The 21,326-nt window shown below is 34.2% G+C and overlaps 1 protein-coding gene across 5 annotated transcripts in view; it reads right to left on the bottom strand.

Annotated features, from left to right (window-relative positions):
• The window catches only part of LOC145724137 (uncharacterized), a 193,424-nt gene that overhangs the window by 97,715 nt on the left and 74,383 nt on the right, over positions 1-21,326 (bottom strand). For all 5 annotated transcript variants that reach the window (XM_081972241.1, XM_081972239.1, XM_081972240.1 and 2 more), the window contains exon 2: positions 19,585-19,644. In XM_081972241.1, coding sequence (XP_081828367.1) covers positions 19,585-19,605 — 21 coding nt within the window. In that variant the 5' untranslated portion in view covers positions 19,606-19,644. The remainder of the gene's footprint in view (positions 1-19,584; positions 19,645-21,326) is intronic.

The raw sequence follows: 21,326 nt of genomic DNA, 5'->3' as shown, positions 1-21,326 counted from the left end.
TTGACAGTTTGACATTCGTGACAGGTATCACGTGGTTTTTTAAGGATAATTTAGCTGGGCAGTCACGTGACCACTCACAAAATAATTGTCATAAGTCGTTTTTTATCGAATACTGCAAGAAAACTTTTGAGCACAGTTTGACAGTCAGAAACAAAATTTCCTGTCAAACATACTTAGAGTAAGAAAATGACTGGTTTAACCACATTTATGGAATTTTCATTAAATTTCCTATCCAATAATTTGAAAAAACACTACAAAATTTGGTAGAGTCAAAAAAAGCAGTGTCAAAGTTTGAACTGTCAGAAACACAGTTTGAAAGGACAGTTAGGGACAAAATCGCCTGTAAAACCCACTTGGACTGAGAAAATGACTGTTTTACTCACATTTTTGGAATCCTCACTAAATTTCCTATCTTTTATCCTAAAAAAAAACGTACAAACTTTAGTACAGTCAGGGAGAAAAGCGGTGTCAGAGTTTGAATTGCCAGAAAAATAGTTTGAAAGGACAGTCAGGGACCAAATCGCCTGTAAAACCCACTCGGGCTGAGAAAATGACTGTTCTAGGCACATTTTTGGAATCCTCATTAAATTTTCTATCCAACAACCTGAAAAAACACTACAAAATTAGGTACAGCCAGGAAGAAAAGCGGTGTCAAAGTTTGAACTGTCAGAAACACAGTTTGAAAGGACAGTTACGGACAAAATCGCCTGTAAAACCCACTTAGACTGAGAAAATTACTGTTTTAAGCACATTTTTGAAATCCTCATTAAATTTCTTATCTTTTATCCTAAAAAAAAACGTACAAACTTTAGTACAGTCAGGGAGAAAAGCGGTGTTAGAGTTTGGATTGCCAGAAACACAGTTTGAAAGGACAGTTAGGGACAAAATCGCCTGTAAAACCCACTTGGACTGAGAAAATGACTGTTTTACTCACATTTTTGGAATCCTCACTAAATTTCCTATCCAACAACCTGAAAAATCACTACAAAATTGGGTACAGCCAGGAAGAAAAGCGGTGTCAAACTTTGAATTTGCCAGAAACACAGTTTGAAAGGACAGTCAGGGACCAAATCGCCTGTAAAACCCACTCGGGCTGAGAAAATGACTGTTTTAGGCACATTTTTGAAATCCTCATTAAATTTTCTATCAAATTGCAATTTGTAATTTGCTAGTAATTTACTGACAATTGCCAAAATAACTGTCATAAATGTCAGAAAAACGTCTTGTTTCGAAAATTGCTAGAAAACTGTGTTAAACTATAATTCCTGCAAATTCTAGACAAATTCTGACAGTTTTGACATTAGTGACAGGTATAACGTGGTTTTTTGAGGATAATTTAGCTAGGCAGTCACGTGACCACTCTCAAAATAATCGTCATAAATCTCAGAAACACGTTTCGTATCGAATACTTCAAGAAAACTTTTCTAATCCCTGATTTTTGCGACTTTTGAGCACAGTTTGACAGTTAGAAACAAAATTTCTTGTCAAACACACTTAGAGTAAGAAAATTACTGTTTTAATCACATTTATGGAATTCGCCTTAAATTTCCTACCAAATAACCTGAAAAAACACTACAAAATTGGGTAGAGTCAAAAAAAGCAGTGTCAAACTGCCAGAAACACAGTTTGAAAGGACAGTTAGGGACAAAATTTCCTGTAAAACCCACTTGGATTGAGAAAATGACTGTTTTAAGCACAATTTTGGAATCCTCATTAAATTTTCTATCCAATAACCTGAAAAAACCCTACAAAATTTGATACAGCCAGGAAGAAAAGCGGTGTCATAATTTGAACTGCCAGAAACACAGTACTTGTAACTGGCTAGTAATTTACCGGTCAAATTGTCCTGGTAAAGTAAAACGTTTACCTTACAGGTAATTTACCTATCACTACTTATTAGCAATTTGGCAACACTGCCCTTATTGACACCACTGCATTTTACTGAGAGTCACTTGTGTGGTTTCTTGTTTGAAGTTATATATTTGCACGTACTTGTCTTTTGTGATATTTCATAACTACATCTATTTTATGATGGCTTATTGTCTTTCTGTTAGAGCTTTCATTTTTGAGAAGAAAGAATTATTTCGACCATGCGATAGACATTAATTCGTAAACAAATATTTTTTTTCTTCAGCTTAATATTATAATAATAATAATAAAATAATATTAATTCGAACTAAGCTTTCATACAACTTTGACTGTTTCTTCACCGAACCGTCTCAACTATAATTTGTCCTGAAATAACGATTTTCAACCCTACCTTTTTAGATATTCCATTACAAAAGAAATAAATATTTTTCAATTTTCACAGTAAAACAGTTTTCATACAAAACAATACAAATTAAATTTCCAACATTTGAACAGCAATAAATACGAATACAGGACGGTTATTTTTGAGCATCGAAATGAACGGGCTGGTTCGATAATTTAAAACAATTTTTTCGATTGTACAAAAAGGGATAAGTGTTGTCGAAACATTGCTTTTTGTAGAAACGCCGGAAAAAGAGAGGGTGTAGAGAGGCAAAATCCAATTAAACATCGAAACGGGACGTCGAAAGGTTATTTAACAAAAGATAATTGGTAATAACGATTTTACGATATTAACGGGAATGCAAGGGATAAATTGTATTAAAATTATATCGCCAGTTAACCGAGCGGAATCAATAAGGGTCTTTACAAAAAAGCCAGCCCTCCGATATTGAAAAACTGAAAATCGCGCTTTTTATTTTACTATTTTAATATAACGAGCCTGGTTTTTATTATTTTCTGATCGCTTTAATCGTCGACCGACCGATTTCCACAAAATTGATGTATGAATAAAAATATGCAACTGGCTTATTTGGAATAAAATAAAATTAATGGTTGTGCGTGTGGGTTTAGATTTTGGATGTTCAATAATTGGAATATTTAACTCCGGCAATGTTTTCCTGTAGATGCAGAATGCAGAATATTTCTCTGTCAACTTAAGCTTGATGGCACTTTTTTCACACGTCTGTTTGCTTTCTATAGTCTTTTATCAGAATACAAACGAGCTATACCTTTTACGCTCGCTTTTCCATCTCATTTATGCGCTGCGAGGCGTCATAAAGAAATTACCTTCCTGCAGGTCTAACGGCTTAATAACTCGCAATGCGACAAAGTCGTTTAGCAAAAATACCTAGTATAGAGCAGTCGATTCCCATCCAGAAGAGCGCTATACACGCCCGTCCTACCATTTAATCAGATAAAGATACTACGACGAACAAAAGGCGACGGGAGAATTGACACGAATTTTACCACCCATAAAACGAGAGTAACTTGCATTAGAGGAAGATAAACTTTTGCTCAGGTGGGAATTGCTAAATGAAAATACGGGACGGCGTAAATTGAGCATCGACATTTTTCTAAAGTCGGTATAGAAGTAGAGACGTAGAGAATATTAAGGAGACAAATGGAACAGAAAGAAAAACAGTACGTTTTCTGAAAAAATGTTGTTATAAAAAACTCAATTTTCTTCAGCAAGAATAACAATCTGTTATCATATGCATAGACAAATTAAACTAATTTTAAAGTAAATTGTAGAATTGTCATTTAGTTCAACTCTCAGTGAGGATGACAATCAAAAGTATGATTTATTTAAAACTGTCTTTGATTGGTCTATTTCTTATCTCACAGTTCAGATTAGATTGTGATTCCAAAACGGTTTAGTCAGTGACCTACTTATCTGTTCTCTAAACTATTAGGGAATTAACCAATATCTGTGTTGGCGTAGAGAAAAACTCTATATTACTCTTATGACTGTTATGAACTGTCTAATGTTTACAATCTTAAGCAATTTGTTTTCATAGCAGGGAAAATGTGACATGAAACCAACATTTCAAAGATGTGAGAAAGAACTAATGGAGATTAACTGAGTATTAGTCTGTTACATAACGTTTTTTGACATCATGTCATAACTAGAGTCCAGATTTCTAGACATTTTGCTTTTTGTAAATAATAAAAGCAACCCACCTTTGACATGTAATGTGAACAATTTATGTAAAAACGCGTCATTTGACAGATTTTGTTGATGCTTTTTTCCTCGTTTTGTGCTTATTTACTGCTATTTTTGTATGGTTTAACTAGTTTTTTACAAAACAAGCTTTTCAAGTTTTTAAAAATAATCTAAACTAATAACTGCTTTGACAAAAAATTGCTATATTGAGGCCAAAACGATTCTGAACGATAAAAACGTTGCAAAATGTATAAGTATCAACTTACAAATTTAAACTGACCAAAACATTTCCAAATTCTCCTAAAGTAGTCTAAAAAAATGTAAAAACTTTCCAAAACACTATAAAACCTCTAAAATGCCTTACAAAGTTTACAAAACAGCCTAGAAGCTTCTAAAAGCTTTTAGAACAGCCTAAAAGCTTTCAAATGCTTTTCAATTTATCTATAAACTCTCAAATTCCGTATGCTTCTAAAGCAGTTTAACAGCTTCAAAAAGTTTCTAAAACCGTCTACAAGGTTTCAAATGTCTTAAACACAGTCCTTCAAGGCTCTTTAAACTGCCCAAACACCTTCCAAATGCTTCTAAAGTAGTCTGAAAAGGTTTTAAAACATTACAGAAACTCCAAAATATGTCTAAAGCCTTCCAAAACAGGCTAGAAGCTTCCAAAAGCTTTAGAACACTCTAAAGGCTGCCAAATAATCTTTAACTAGTCTAGAAGCTCTCAAAAAATTTCAAGGCAGTCTAAAATCTTCCATATGCTTCTAAAGCGGTTTCAAAGCTTTCAAAAATTTAAATTCACATGTCTTAAAAGCAGTCCAGAATCTTCAATGCTCCTAAAGTAGTCTAAAAAGATTTCGAAACACTACAGAAACTCCAAAATGCTTCTAAAGCAGTCGGAAGTCTTTCAAAACAGTCTAGAAGCTTTCAAAATCATTTAGAACAGTCTAAAAGATTCCAAACGCCTTTCAACTAGTCTAGAAGCTCCCAGAAAATATTAAAGCAGTTTATTAGCTTCTAAAAAATTTTGTAAACCGTGTAAGAGATTTCAAATGCCTCTAAAGCATTCCAGAACCTTCAATATGCTGCTTAAACAGTCCAAAAACCTTCCAAATGCTCTCAAGTAGTTTTCAAATTTGAACTGAAAAAAATGTTGCATTTCTGAAAGAGTTTTGTGCTGTTTTACAGATTTTTATGCTTTTTTAAAGAAAATAATTTAGCTTTTTAAGCGGTTTTTTCTCGACTTTAGTGCTTTTTAATCCGGACTCTATTCATAACATACCTAAGACACTGTCATGCTTTAAGTACCTGGAAAACCAAGATTACTAGATGCTGTTTTGAATAATTTAAAAGTCAGAAACTTGCAGTTTTCTCTATACCGGTTGTAATATTTAGTTCTGTTCATTTTGTCATCGTAGTCACTTTGTTATGTAACGTTGACTATACTGTGAGTGTAGATGTAGGTACGTATTTTTGCATTATTTTGTAGTCAGTTTATAAACAGTATCAACATTTATCAAGTTTCTATAAGGTTTTCTGTAATATGGTGGATTAAAATCTGTTAGGCAATAAAATAATGCAGAATACCACGAAAATAATGGTTCTTCCAAATAAAAATAGTCTTCACACAAACTGCTCTTTTATTTAATCGATCATATTCTAATTTACAGTGATTAAAAGTGTGTAAATCACAGCACAGTGAGTAGTTAGTGATTGGTCAAGAAAACAGGCTCAAAGCTGTTGTTTTTGACCAATCAAACTACAATCAGTGATAGTTTAGTGTTAAATACTCAAAGCTGTCAAAATGTCTTTCTTATTAGTAATGATGGGCGTAAATTTACCGTGATCGGTTATGTACCGGTAAGGTAACAAGAAAATTTATCAATTTTACCAGTAAATCCCAATTTGACTATAATTCTTGCAAATTCTAGACAAATTTTGACAGTTTGACATTAGTGATAGGTATCACGTGGTTTTTTAAGGATAATTTAGCTAGGCAGTCACGTGACCACTCACAAAATAATTGTCATAAATCTTAGTCGTTTTTTATCGAATACTGCAAGAAATCTTTTGAGCACAGTTTGACAGTCAGAAACAAAATTTCCTGTCAAACACACTTAGAGTAAGAAAATGAGTGGTTTAACCACATTTATAGAATTCTCATTAAATTTTCTATCTAATAACTTGAAAAAACACTACAAAATTTAGAAGTCAAAAAAAGCAGTGTTAAAGTTTGAACTGCGAGAAACACAGTTTGAAAGGACAGTTACGTACAAAATCGCCCGTAAAACCCACTTAGACTAAGAAAATTACTGTTTTAAGCACATTTTTGGAATCCTCAATAAATTTCCTATCTTTTATCCTAAAAAAAACGTACAAACTTTAGTACAGTCAGGGAGAAAAGCGGTGTCAACCTTTGAATTGCCAGAAACACAGTTTGAAAGGACAGTTAGGGACAAAATCGCTCGTAAAACCCACTTAGACTGAGAAAATGACTGTTTTAAGCACATTTTTGGAATCCTCATTAAATTTCCTATCCAATAACCTGAAAAAACACTACAAAATTTGATACAGCCAGGAAGAAAAGCGGTGTCAAAATTTGAACTGACAGAAAAAAAATAATGCAGAATACCACCAAAATAATGGTTCTTCAAAATAGTCTTCACACAAACTGCTCTTTTATTTTAATCATCTGGAAACTGTAAACTATTTGTTAAATAACAATCAAACTTTATGTTGTACAACGTCTTTTAGTAAATTGTAGAATTGATTATCGATTGTCCATCTAAAATGGACTTGACCTCCATCTAGCCATTGTAAATAAAAGCATCAGGGGTTTAAAAACAGCACCCTCGGCCTTAAAACTATGTCGGATAGAAAAGATTTATGGCACTGTTTTCGACTTCTGCTCACTTATTTTTGAACCCCTCTAATCCAGTGCAGTCTCGTTTCCGAATCTTTTAAGGGCTGTCTAAAATAATTGCCGCTCCTTTTTACCATCGTTTTTCGTCAAAATTATGTTTGCAAAACGAATGGAACGCGAAGAACCTCGCTGATGACTGGGCAGTTAATTTGAATAGACTTCGTCAAGGGTGGATTACAACCGGATTTACAGCTCGGCATTAAATCGTTTTGCGGTGCCGGAAACGTAGTAAAAAATGGTCGTCAACAAAGTCCTGGAATGGCATAAAATACAAACCCCCGGCATTAAGCGGTGCTGAGAGCGAACAGCTGCGCCCCATATAAACATTTCCAAGCGTTTTGACTACGAAACTTCCTTCATACCATTTACATAATATCGGCATGGAGGATCGTAATATTGTTTTCATTAGTAAAACGCATTCTTTACTCCCACCTTGCGGAAAGGGGGGTGCAAAAAAGCACACAATTCTCCAATCAACAAAGATTGTTTTCGTCATATACGCGGACGTATTGTAGATAGAGAATTGAATTTATTGTCACATTCCGAATCGTCGAAAAAGGAACGAAACAAGCGGGGTCAATTTCGAAAATAACGTCTTATTGGCGAAACACTGAAAATGGAATGTCAGAATTGTGTATCGCCCGGAAATCCGGCGAGAAGTATCAATTTATATTTACTTACGTTTCGAATGAAACGTCGCCTTCTCTATTCCCGAAATACCTTTCTTAAATGTTTGCAATTTTTTCCACTTCAAAATAGTTCAACCTTAAACTTGCAAGTTTAAAAATAACTTCACATTTAAACTTTTTTTTGATTTTTATTAATTTTTAAATTGCTAAAAGATTTGCAAATAGTAAAAAACACCAAGTCAGATAGAAGAATCCCTGGTGACATTAAATGAGATGTCATTATGTAATGAAAAATGTTATTTTACATGTAGTCAGAAAAGGGTATATTACATAACAAGTGTAGTAAGAAGGTTTTCTCCACGACCAGAAAATAGCTGTTACGAGTAGCATGGTAATGATTCTATACGTAGCTGCCTTTCAGTTACGTAGTAAGCATGGTACCACATAGGCTGTTAAAACAAATGTTAAATATGCCAAAAATGTACTGATAAAGGTATAAAATGCATTCAACCAAAATCAAACTGATTTCGATATTTTTTAAGGATGTTTTGTTGTTTTGTACCTCTATGGGATTGAATTTGACAGTTTTCAGGTTTAGAATAGAACAAAAGACAAAACTGTAACTAACGGCCAAATATAACTGGCAAAATTAATTTCCAGAAACTTCTAAGACTATTCTGAAAGTCCCATAAACCTCTAAATGCTATTGAGAATCTTTTAAAAAGTTGCAGAGGCCTCTACAAGTGTCTTAAACTTTCCCAAAGTTGTTCGAAATTGCCAGAAGCTTCTAGAACTATCCTGAAGTCATAAGCCTCTACAAGTGTCTTAAATCTTCCCAAAGTGGCTCTAAATTATCAGAAGCTTCTAGGACTATTTTTTAGTGCTTTTTAGTCCCATAAACCTCTAAATGCTATTGAGAATTAAAACAAATGTTAAATATGCCAAAAATGCACTGATGAAGGTATAAAATGCATTCAACCAAAATCAAACTGATTTCAATATTTCTTAAGGATGTTTCGTTGTTTTGTACCTCTATGGGATTGAATATGACAGTTTTCAGATTTAGAACAGAACAAAAGACAGAACTGTAACTAACGGCCAAATGTTATAACAAAGTTCTAGTCATAAAGCTATAAAATATGTTTGGTACTGCTTATACTGATTTTACTGGATTGTATAAGAGTGTTTTGTGGTTTTACAGCATCATATTTAAAAATAGACTAAAAACTAGGAAGGTAAATACTTTAAATTTAACAAATTAAGAAATAAACGTTCACAAACGTTACATTCTAAACATTTTGGTTTCTATTAACTGATACGTCATTTTATTTTACTTTGATTTTTGCTATATATTGGTGGTGTCCACGGGTAAACTGGACCAGTGAGTAAGAGCCGTGAGTAATGACTCATTGCTCACGGGTAGGTGATTGGTGTTATTATCTATTCAAAACTAGTGAGTAATAAGCATTAAAAAGTCTTAAAAAATATTGTACATTACTTGTGTGGTATGGAAAATTAATTGGCCAATTTCGTCTACGACCTCGTCGTGACTGAAAATGTTCATACCACACTAGTGATGTAAATAACTATTACATGATTAAGGCACTTTCTTAAGTAGATTACTATTCTGTTACTTTAAAAAAATACCGTGGCAACTTTGTGTGCTTTTTAAACTTTGTAATAGTATACTTATATGTGTACTATATTGACTTGTTACGATTTGAAAAATTGTTTCGTCCAAATATTATTCTTTTTTAGCACTTTACAGTAAAATTAAATACTAATTCTAGTTTAAGTTTGATCTCAAAATCGATCCTTTTCTATGTAGGTTAAAGCTCATTTATAAGCTTCAACCACTCAGTGCCGGTAAGTGTGTCGAGCACTAAAAGCCTTAAGTCTAAATAGAACTTGATGTACATTTCCGGGCTGGATTCATCAATTATTCGCTAGATACTTAGACAACTTTTAAGAGCAGCTTGTGATTAGGGTATGTGTAATAACCCTAATTGCTGATGTATTTGATTTACCTTTCATCCAGACGAAACTCGCTTTAATAATGCACGAGTGGTAATGAGAGTTACGCGCCACCCTTCCCCGTCGAAATTTGGGGCTCATTATTGTGATACAAATTTAAACAAGGGCGGATTTGAGGACGGGGAGGATTACTTTCTAATTGATTTCGAAAAACGGGGCCGGTCCCGACAAAGCGCATATTTAGTTAATGTTATTAAATAGAAACTCGAAGTAACTTCAGGAAAAATTTAGTGTAGTTTAACATGAATGGCCGCATTGTGTTTCATGACAGGAAAGAATAATTTAATTTAGAACTTTCCCAAAACCCGCTGTTTTGCGGTTGGAAATAGTTGACATCCACTTTGAGCTTTTGAGTGGGTTAGATTGCCGCAACTAACTTTAATCTTTAGGAATTTGTCCATTTAGAATAATGAGACAAGCTCAAAATTATTTTGCTTTAAATCAGAAGGTAGTAGAGTGATTGAGGATAAGATTTTACAGTAAACCTTAACACACAATGCATTTTTCACGACTCGTTAAATTGCCATTTTAGGCGGTTTTATCTTTTCCGTTGATTGTAGTGGGAATAGGTGGATTTAACGGACTGAGCGAAAAAGTAATCGCACAGATCCGGACTTTAACTAGGGAATATAAATTTGAATATTCCCGGTTAAACTTTCCGGCTACATTATTCGATTACCAACTACCGAGTGGACGAATTAAAACCGAATAACGAAATTTATCCGCACAGAAACTAACAAACTTGAAAATCGCTGGGGGAATTTCAATTCGAGGTACCTTTGAACCGCGCACTTGTTTGTGCATTATCCACTGCATATACATGCACAATTTTGTGTAGCAGCACATTAGCGGTAATGCCCGTTCCGGGCATCGAAATTGCGAAACTCGACCGAGCAAATGATTATTATGCGTCATTATTTTGTTGCGCATAATGGCCGCACTTAATTAGGCTTTAAACAGAACAACCAAATTAATAATAAATTGCGTATACGTTTTGCTCTTGTCCTCTATTACAAATAGGTATTTTGCTTAGTTTTTGTTTAGTTTACAATTAGGTGCTAAAGCATAGTTTAAACTATACCCTTATTTCATGGTAGAAATTTACAGCATCTTAAAAATGACGGATTGTAATAACTCCATCTTTTACACCCTAGTAAATTAACTTCATGGAAACAAATAACGTTTTTCTGTAATGAACAAAAAAAGTGAAAGCCATGCGAACGTATATTTTGAATTTCCGAACCGAATAGAGTTATTTTGGCAAATATGGCTCATAAACACCCTTGGCAGAGTGGAATGAAGTAAATGGACCGACTGTGACAAATACTCCTTGTTTGTGCTCTGCGAGGGGGACTTTTAGTTTTTTTCATGCACCAACTCAAATTTATGTGTGCCAAAATATAGTGACATAAAAATGTTTGGCAAAATTCAAAGTAAAATGGAATGACCTAACAATGTAAAAAATAAAGCACCAAATGTCACATTCAAAACATGTAGCTTTGAATTTGTCCTTTTATACCATATCTTTGACATTTGCGCAGGGTAATCAACTAAGAAGAAACGTGGGATGTAATTAGAAAAGTGAAGTCTCTAAAACTCCACAAATTCTCCTCTACAAGTGTCTTAAACCTTCTCAAAGTTCTTTAAAATTGCTAGAAGCTTTTAGGACCATTTTGAAAGTCCCATAAACCTCTAAATGCTATTGAGAATCTTTAAAAAAGTGCCAGAGGCCTCTACAAAAGTCTTAAATCTTCCCAAAGTTGTTTTCAATTGCCAGAAGCTTCTAAGACCATGTTGACAGTCCCATAAACTTATAAATGCTATTGAGAATCTTTAAAAAAGTACCAGAGGTCTCTACAAGGGTCTTAAACCTTCTCAAAGTTGTTCTAAATTGCCAGAAGCTTCTAGAACTAACCTGAAAGTCTCATAAACCTCTAAATGCAATTGAGAATTTTCTAAAAAGTGGCAGAAGCCTCTAAAAGTGTCTTACACCTTACCATTGCCAGAAGCTTCTAAGACTATTTTGAAAGTCCCATAAACCTCTAAATGCAATTGAGAATCTTTAAAAAAGTGCCAGAGGCTCTACAAAAGTCTTAAATCTTCCCAAAGTTGTTTTCAATTGCCAGAAGCTTCTAAGACCATTTTGACAGTCCCATAAACTTATAAATGCTATTGAAAATCTTTAAAAAAGTACCAGAGGCCTCTACAAGTCTCTTAAATCTTCCCACTGTTGTTCTAAATTGCCAGAAGCTTCTAGAACTAACCTGAAAGTCTCATATACCTCTAAATGCAATTGAGAAACTTTAAAAAAGTGCCAGAGGCTCTACAAAAGTCTTAAATCTTCCCAAAGTGGTTCTAAATTGCCAGAAGCTTCTAGGACTATCCTGAAAGTCTCATAAACCTCTAAATGCAATTGAGAATCTTCTAAAAAGTGGCAGAAGCCTCTAAAAGTGTCTTACACCTTACCAAAGTTGTTTTAAATTGCCAGAAGCTTCTAAGACTATTTTGAAAGTCCCATAAACCTCTAAATGTTATTGAGAATCTTTTAAAAAGTTCCAGAGGCCTCTACAAGTGTCTTAAATCTTCCCAAAGTTGTTTTCAATTGCCAGAAGCTTCTAAGACCATTTTGACAGTCCCATAAACTTATAAATGCTATTGAGAATCTTTAAAAAAGTACCAGAGGTCTCTACAAGGGTCTTAAACCTTCTCAAAGTTGTTCTAAATTGCCAGAAGCTTCTAGGACTATCCTGAAAGTCTCATAAACCTCTAAATGCAATTGAGAATTTTCTAAAAAGTGGCAGAAGCCTCTAAAAGTGTCTTACACCTTACCATTGCCAGAAGCTTCTAAGACTATTTTGAAAGTCCCATAAACCTCTAAATGCAATTGAGAATCTTTAAAAAAGTGCCAGAGGCTCTACAAAAGTCTTAAATCTTCCCAAAGTTGTTTTCAATTGCCAGAAGCTTCTAAGACCATTTTGACAGTCCCATAAACTTATAAATGCTATTGAAAATCTTTAAAAAAGTACCAGAGGCCTCTACAAGTGTCTTAAATCTTCCCACTGTTGTTCTAAATTGCCAGAAGCTTCTAGAACTAACCTGAAAGTCTCATATACCTCTAAATGCAATTGAGAAACTTTAAAAAAGTGCCAGAGGCTCTACAAAAGTCTTAAATCTTCCCAAAGTGGTTCTAAATTGCCAGAAGCTTCTAGGACTATCCTGAAAGTCTCATAAACCTCTAAATGCAATTGAGAATCTTCTAAAAAGTGGCAGAAGCCTCTAAAAGTGTCTTACACCTTACCAAAGTTGTTTTAAATTGCCAGAAGCTTCTAAGACTATTTTGAAAGTCTCATAAACCTCTAAATGCTATTGAGAATCTTTTAAAAAGTTCCAGAGGCCTCTACAAGTGTCTTGAATCTTCCCAAAGTTGTTTTCAATTGCCAGAAGCATCTAAGACCATTTTGACAGTCCCATAAACTTATAAATGCTATTGAAAATCTTTAAAAAAGTACCAGAGGCCTCTACAAGTGTCTTAAATCTTCCCACTGTTGTTCTAAATTGCCAGAAGCTTCTAGAACTAACCTGAAAGTCTCATATACCTCTAAATGCAATTGAGAAACTTTAAAAAAGTGCCAGAGGCTCTACAAAAGTCTTAAATCTTCCCAAAGTGGTTCTAAATTGCCAGAAGCTTCTAGGACTATCCTGAAAGTCTCATAAACCTCTAAATGCAATTGAGAATCTTCTAAAAAGTGGCAGAAGCCTCTAAAAGTGTCTTACACCTTACCAAAGTTGTTTTAAATTGCCAGAAGCTTCTAAGACTATTTTGAAAGTCCCATAAACCTCTAAATGCTATTGAGAATCTTTTAAAAAGTTCCAGAGGCCTCTACAAGTGTCTTGAATCTTCCCAAAGTTGTTTTCAATTGCCAGAAGCATCTAAGACCATTTTGACAGTCCCATAAACTTATAAATGCTATTGAGAATCTTTAAAAAAGTACCAGATTTCTCTACAAGTGTCTTAAACCTTCTCAAAGTTGTTCTAAATTGCCAGAAGCTTCTAGAACTATCCTCAAAGTCTCATAAACCTCTAAATGCTATTGAAAATCTTTTAAAAAGTGCCAGACGCATCTACAAGTGTCTTAAACCTTCCAACGTTGTTCTAAATTGTCAGAAGCTTCTATGACTATCCTGAAAGTCTCATAAACCTCTAAATGCAATTGAGATCCTTCTAAAAAGTGGCAGAAGCCTCTACAAGTGCCTTAAACCTTCCCAAAGTTGTTTTAAATTTCAAGAAGCTTCTAAGACCATTTTGAATGCCTATAAACCTCAAAATGAGTCAAGATTAAGCAGTAATATGTAAACTATGAGTTCGTTCAAAAAACATCAGTTTGCCGGATGTATTTCTCAATCTTTGGGACACCCTGTCTAAAGCATTATTATTATTAGGAATTATTCATCTGCATCTATCTACTTAGAAGCAATATTTTACAGCTTGAAGAAAGTTCCCTTCATTGTACCTACGTCAAATGGGAAAAAAAAATCTAATTGACTATCTTTTCAAGCTTACAAAGGTTAAATATTCAGTTAACCGACATTGTTATACATAAAAAAAATCACTCTGGTATATTTAGGTATTATATCGATACGTGTATCTCATTCTTAGTCATTTACCGTTTATACCAGGTAAACGACTGAAAGTGATAAGAATGTGAGTTCCAGTCGATTTGCCCGGTCATTACTCTGAAAACATCTGGAGAACACATCTTTTTCGAGTTTTCGGTCAGAGCGTTCGTGCCTTTTTCCCATTAATAAAGCCTCCTATTTGGTATGTAATTAGATCTGGCAGATAGAGGGCTTTTATATCATTTTTTCCTGGCAAACGAGATATTAATGACTTTTGCGTGGTCTTCCGTTTCCGTTTCGGTAGTAATAAGGCACTTTTTGTTAAGTAAACGAGGAAATAAGTGGTCCTCCGTTACAAGGTCAAATCTCTGTTTGGGTTTTGGTCCCTTCTGTTCGGAAAACTGGTATTCGTTTTCGTCACCGCCGGAACCGAAACAGATCTTTCATTTTACGGTTTTTCGTGACATTCGGGATATTTTGGCCATTACATTATTCATTTCCCGTGTTGAATGCAGAAGGAGGACATTTATCACTGTCGACCCAGTTCCGTCAGATGGTACCTCGGAGGAATACACTAAATATTGCAAACGGGGCCTTGTTATAATAAAACTCGGTCCGTATAGATCTCATTTCGGCCGTTCTCACAGCAACGGCTCATTGTTGTACCCCCCCGTTTAAAAGGAAATTGAATTATAGCGAAATTCCGAGACCGTGTCATATTTCATTTCGTTCTTGTTCATTCTTACGAAATACGCTGAGACAATTCTTTTTGCAGTATTTACCGGGAAAATCCATTTATAAACGGAACGGTACGGTTGCATCTTTTATTTATAATGATTCTACGGCGCGAAAATGTCACGGAAATATTTTACGGACGCCCCAACAAAGTTAACATTTCGTTTTTCTTTCTAGTTTACTTTTATTCACGGCACAATATCACTATAGCGAGTTCATTTATTTCTTTGATGTGACGTTTAGTTGTGTTTTTCTTCAAGTGGCACATTCAGCATGTTTTTTGTTGAGCGACAAAAAAAACTACAATGTTCATTAGGACATTATATTCTCTATAACTCCCTTGGTCAGGTTGATTGTCAGCTAAATCGGTTAATTTTGATCTGACAGCATAATTTACATTACCAAAGTTGCAGTATTTTTGTTAATCACTAGAACATGATGTCAAAATTGACATATGTCAATCACTTGTTCTGATCGTATTAAATGGACAACTCCGTTTTCATACCGAAACATCTATTTTTCTGATATCAAATATTAAGAGAGATCCATTAGGGAAAACCGTAAAAACCAAAATTTTGAAAATTTGATAGTAGTATATGGAAGTGGATGGAAGCAACTCGCTTATTTTAAATGAAACGCCCTGCATATTTTGTAGTCTACGAGAAATTTTATCTGTATCTGTTTTTGAGATATTTACCATTTTGTGTGAAATTTGACATTTGCAACATCTAATAAAACAATTATAATTTTTGGATAACAGAAAACGTATTTTTTTTTTAGTTTTTGTGTTAAACGATTTTAAAAGCACTAAGAGTAATTTTCTTGACAAGAATTTGGCAACAATGTTAGTCATTTCTTGGTTCGATTTTTTTCTACTTATTTTTGACAAGATTACGGCAACATTGCTTGTGTTTTTCAGTTGCTTTTTTTGTAGGAAATACCGAGGAAGAATTTTTGACTAAATTGGGCAAAAATTTTGGCATTTTCTGTGGTTAGGCTAGGGAAAAAAGTTTGACAACACTACCTACATTTTTTTTTGTCTTTATTATATGCATAGGATTTTTTATTAAATTTGACAACATTGTTGGACATTTTTGTGCTATTAATTTTTAATTTTGACTAAATTTAGCAACATTTTTCGTCATTTTTTTGTAAAATTTCCTTTTTGCTTAAACTGGGCAAAACTGATAGTATTATTTAATTATATTTTATTTAGAAAAGAAGTCGTATTTTGAGTAAATTTAGTAACACACACAGATTTTTACGAATCTTAACTTAATTTTGGTTAACGATTATTCTACTTTTTATTGACAAGAATTGGCAACATTGCTGATATTTTACAGTGGAATTTTTGACTAGATTTGACAACATTTTTAGAAATCCTTATGTTTGGACTTTCTTTCAAGTTCTGTATAAATTTGACAACCCTTATATTATTGTTTATTTGTCTTTCCTTATTATTTTTACACAAAAAAAACAATTCAGGAATACCTACTAGTTAATGAAACTAAAACAAGAACAAAAAGTGAAAATTCTGCAAATACGTAGCATAATACAAACTTGCTCTACGTTTAGACGGGGAATTCAAAAATTCAAAATAATAAAAAAAGGAAAATGTACTATTTGAAAAACTTGACTTTTTGAATTCATTTTTTAAGACCAATTTTTTACCATCCCGTATCATTATTTTGGACGTTTTTCTACACCCACTTTTAAAACCAACCCTGTTTAACTTGACAAAATACAAAAACCCAGAAAAAAACGTTTTCTGACATGCGAAATTTACAATGATTTTAGATATTTTTTAGATATTATATTGTGATGCATATGTATTTTAAATTTTAAGTTTTTTTATACCCTTATGTAATTATTTTCGTATATAGCATTATGCTAAATAAATCATTATTAAATTTCACATAAAATTATACATTATACATAGAAAACATGATATACATCTCATATCTAGAATTTGCCAAAGAATAAAAAATGCAAGAATATACAGGGTGTTTCATTTCAAATAAGTGAGTCGATATCTACTTAGGGTACTGTAAATGTTACTTTGGGGTCTTGTAAAGATTAAGCATCCGCAAATTTTAAGTTATTTTTTTTAACACTTATATAGTATAGACAAAAAAAAATTTCTTCAGAAAATTGCGACAAAAATTCTTAAAATATACAATAATTTGGTGGAAGAACCACACTTTACAAGACAGGAAATCGGCTTCGTTCGATGTTGCCAAATGATCTACATAATACCTACAACCTAGAAAACTGCGGCTATTTAAAATCAAAATAATGCTTGGCAACCTAGTGCTAACCGTAGTGGCCGATTCGTAAAGTGCCAATATTTGTTTATTGGAAATTTAGGAAAAAAATATGCATTAATAATTGACGTAGACTAACCAAGTGCGAAAGTGATTCATCCAACTTTCTAGTAAACAAACGAAAAATGCGGCTAAAACTATGCTTTAAAACCTCATAATTGAAGGAACATCTGAAGTTGACGTACATAATGTCAAGTATCAGTTATTCTCTGTGAATTATGCGACGTTGCCAGACGCTTTTAATAATACTTCAACTGATTTTTATTGTTGTTATTCATAAAAATATGTTTGGTAGCCTAAATATCCGATTAGTATAGGTGGCAAAGCTTGTTTTTATAAATTGTAACTAATTGTACTGTATGTTAATTGTACCATTCTACAAATCATTATGTAACAGCTATTTAAGCCTATATTAGACATCGTGTTAATTGTAATTACGTGCCATTTTGAATTGCCAGAGGCCTCTGAAACCTTCTTCAGCTTACTATGAATTGTTTTTAACGTGCCAGAGGCCTCTGACAGCCATTTTGTATTGCCAGAGGCCTCTGAAACCTTCTTAAGCTTACTATGAATTGTTTTTAACGTGCCAGAGGCCTCTGACAGCCATTTTGTATTGCCAGAGGCCTCTTAAACCTTCTTAAGCTTACTATGAATTGTTTTTAACGTGCCAGAGGCCTCTGACAGCCATTTTGTATTGCCAGAGGCCTCTGAAACCTTCTTAAGCTTACTATGAATTGTTTTTAACGTGCCAGAGGCCTCTGGCAGCCATTTTGTATTGCCAGAGGCCTCTGAAACCTTCTTAAGATTACTATGAATTGTTTTTAACGTGCCAGAGGCCTCTGACAGGCATTTTGAACTGCCAGAGGCCTCTGAAACCTTCTTAAGCTTACTAAAACTGTTTTTAACGTGCCAGAGGCCTCTGGCAGCCATTTTGTATTGCCAGAGGCCTCTGAAACCTTCTTAAGCTTACTATGAATTGTTTTTAACGTGCCAGAGGCCTCTGGCAGCCATTTTGTATTGCCAGAGGCCTCTGAAACCTTCTTAAGATTACTATGAATTGTTTTTAACGTGCCAGAGGCCTCTGACAGCCATTTTGAACTGCCAGAGGCCTCTGAAACCTTCTTAAGCTTACTAAAACTGTTTTTAACGTGCCAGAGGCCTCTGGCAGCCATTTTGTATTGCCAGAGGCCTCTGAAACCTTCTTAAGCTTACTATGAATTGTTTTTAACGTGCCAGAGGCCTCTGACAGCCATTTTGAACTTCCAGAGGCTTCTGAAACCTTCTTAAGCTTACTAAAACTGTTTTTAACGTGCCAGAGGCCTCTGACAGCCATTTTGAACTGCCAGAGGCCTCTGAAACCTTCTTAAGCTTACTAAAACTGTTTTTAACGTGCCAGAGGCCTCTGGCAGCCATTTTGTATTGCCAGAGGCCTCTGAAACCTTCTTAAGCTTACTATGAATTGTTTTTAACGTGCCAGAGGCCTCTGACAGCCATTTTGAACTGCCAGAGGCCTCTGAAACCTTCTTAAGCTTACTAAAACTGTTTTTAACGTGCCAGAGGCCTCTGGCAGCCATTTTGTATTGCCAGAGGCCTCTGAAACCTTCTTAAGATTACTATGAATCATTGTACATTTTTGGATTTTTATAGAGGAGTTTTTTGAAGAAAATTGGGATTTTACCGCAAATTTTCTTTTTTTTCTGGGAACTATAGAAGCCGTAATCTATATGCAAAAAAAATTTAGTGACAAAACTCGTGGATGCTTAATGTTTACAAGATCCGTCATTTTGAAAATATTACTGTAAAATTTTCAGAATTATGGTCCTTAAGATTATCCATCCTTACGGTTTCACCTTGGTCACCTTGTATACAAGAATCACCCTGTACATAAATAGCTATAATAAACGTTTACATCTTCAAGCGTAACTATTAAGAAAAACTAAATAGTGATGTGTTCACGTCGAGTAAAATCGATATCACACTCACGCTAATTACATTTGAACATTTCCCTACTAAACAAATGCCGAATCGCGGCAGCACGTATATTTCGTAAAAGTCCGCAATGCAAAGTTAATATTTGCGTTGAAAGCGGTATTAAACAGGACCAGTATTGATTTACATCCAGCGCTGCACAGAACGGAAACTTAATCGAAGTATTTGTAAATAAAAGATTAAATTATGGGATGAGGAAATAGCGTAGTAATTTCGAATCTCGATGGTTTGTGTATACAGTTTACAACTCGTTGGAGCGTTAGATTAATGTTTGTTGAATGGGTGTTTTGTTCTAGCCGAACTCGGAAATTAACGCAAACACGCGACTTTATCCGTTAAGCACACCAAAAAAAAATCTCTTACCGTGTTAACTGACGCTGTCATTTCTTTTGACAAAGGTTCGGATTTGACTGGGCTGTCACCCTGAAAAAAAAAGCTTTTTTAAAGTTACTGACAAACAACCGTAAGGCATAAGAGCACGCAGGCCTATGTAAATATCTTATAAAACGACGAGCCGCCCCTGGTCTGAGTGCTTTAACGTACAAGGCATGGCCGGCGGCCTTAACAGCATACCAAATATTATTTTAACGAATTAGGACGGGCCCACTTAAAGCGTTCGGGATCCGAAACCGCGCGTTCAATATAACGAAGTTTTCCTTTTGTAAACACCCTCCTTCCACCATCTTAAAAACAACCACCATCTGAATCGATAATGACAACTGAAGTCGTTAGATTCACTTCAGCTCTAGCAGGATTCATAGGTATGGTTCATTTTTTTTCCCGTGGCGGTTACGTCATCAAGTGCTCCGCCATATTGAAATTTACGCACGTGGTTTATTACAAGCTAGGGTATCCATCTTTTTAATCACCTGTTTGGACGTTGCCGTATTGACAAATTCCTCCTTTAAACCTCACAATATGTATCTTTCATTAAGCAATTATAAATGAAAATGAGAAAACAATATTGTTTTGAAAAAAAAACATTCTAAGAATCTCACATGTTTTGCATGCAATAATAGCTATTTATGTAACCAGTTACGAAAAGATCGATTTTGTGTAACGAATGAATGTCTGTAGGGCGAGCGCAGCGAGGTCCTACAATTTGAATGAGTTACACAATAAGACATTTTCGAAACGTGTTGCATACATAATTTTTTCTAATTTTGACCAAAAAGCTGTGAAAACCATCTTTTAAAGTGATTTAACACAAATATTCACTTTCATAGCACCTTGTATAAACAGTGACAACGACATGTTATGATGGATGTCGCCCATATGTTTCTACGGAAATGCATAAAAACAGGGAGTGATGAAATGAACTTTTCATAACTAGTCACATAAAGTGATACTTTATGTAACTAGTTACTAGTAAAACGTTTTGTCACTCTAATCAGTTTTGAAAAGTGTCACTTTATATGCCAAAATTAGAAAAATGCTTTTTTTTTCGAAATTTGTATAATTTATCGGTCCGTTTATTACTGCAACCAACAATACACCAGGTTCACATCTGCTCGTGGAACATGTGGCAACATAGGACACAGTCCAAACTGACAGACGGCTAAACATTTTGAGGTTAGGAATTTTAAACAGTTAAAAATTGAAAAACACCAAAAACTACAAACAGAAGAAATAAAAACTTAATTTAGGGTTGTTTAAGTTTATTAATTAGTGTTGTTATTGCGAGACCGTCGTAGAATTTAAGATTTTTCTTCACCAAACTGGAAAACTTGCAACATTTGGGGATAAACAAAGACGGAAAGTTCCAATCAAACTTTGGCTTGGGAACAACAACCACATTCAATTAAAATTACCTGGAAAGAACATTAACAGCCCAATACCAACGTTTCAAGAATTATTCCATAAAAATTGCAAGAAAGGAAAGGCAATGTGTGTATCCTGGGGACTATTAAATCCTAAAGCAGTGTTTTAACTTATAACAGAATTGTTGGTGTTTTAAGAACTTGCTTCTTGGTTTTGTGATATAGATTGCTTATTTATTTCCTTTTGTAAATTTACCCAGCATTAAATGCATATCAATTTGGTTTTGTTGTGTGATTTATTTAACATGTTTTTTCAATTTCAGTTCAATTTATTGTAAGAGCAGG

This window comes from Ips typographus, linkage group LG2 (genome assembly GCF_016097725.1).
Source record: "Ips typographus isolate SLU linkage group LG2, UJ_Ityp_2.0, whole genome shotgun sequence".
Lineage (NCBI taxonomy): Eukaryota > Metazoa > Arthropoda > Insecta > Coleoptera > Curculionidae > Ips > Ips typographus.
Note: the sequence above shows the minus strand (reverse complement) of the source record. Positions and strands in the feature narration are given on the sequence as shown.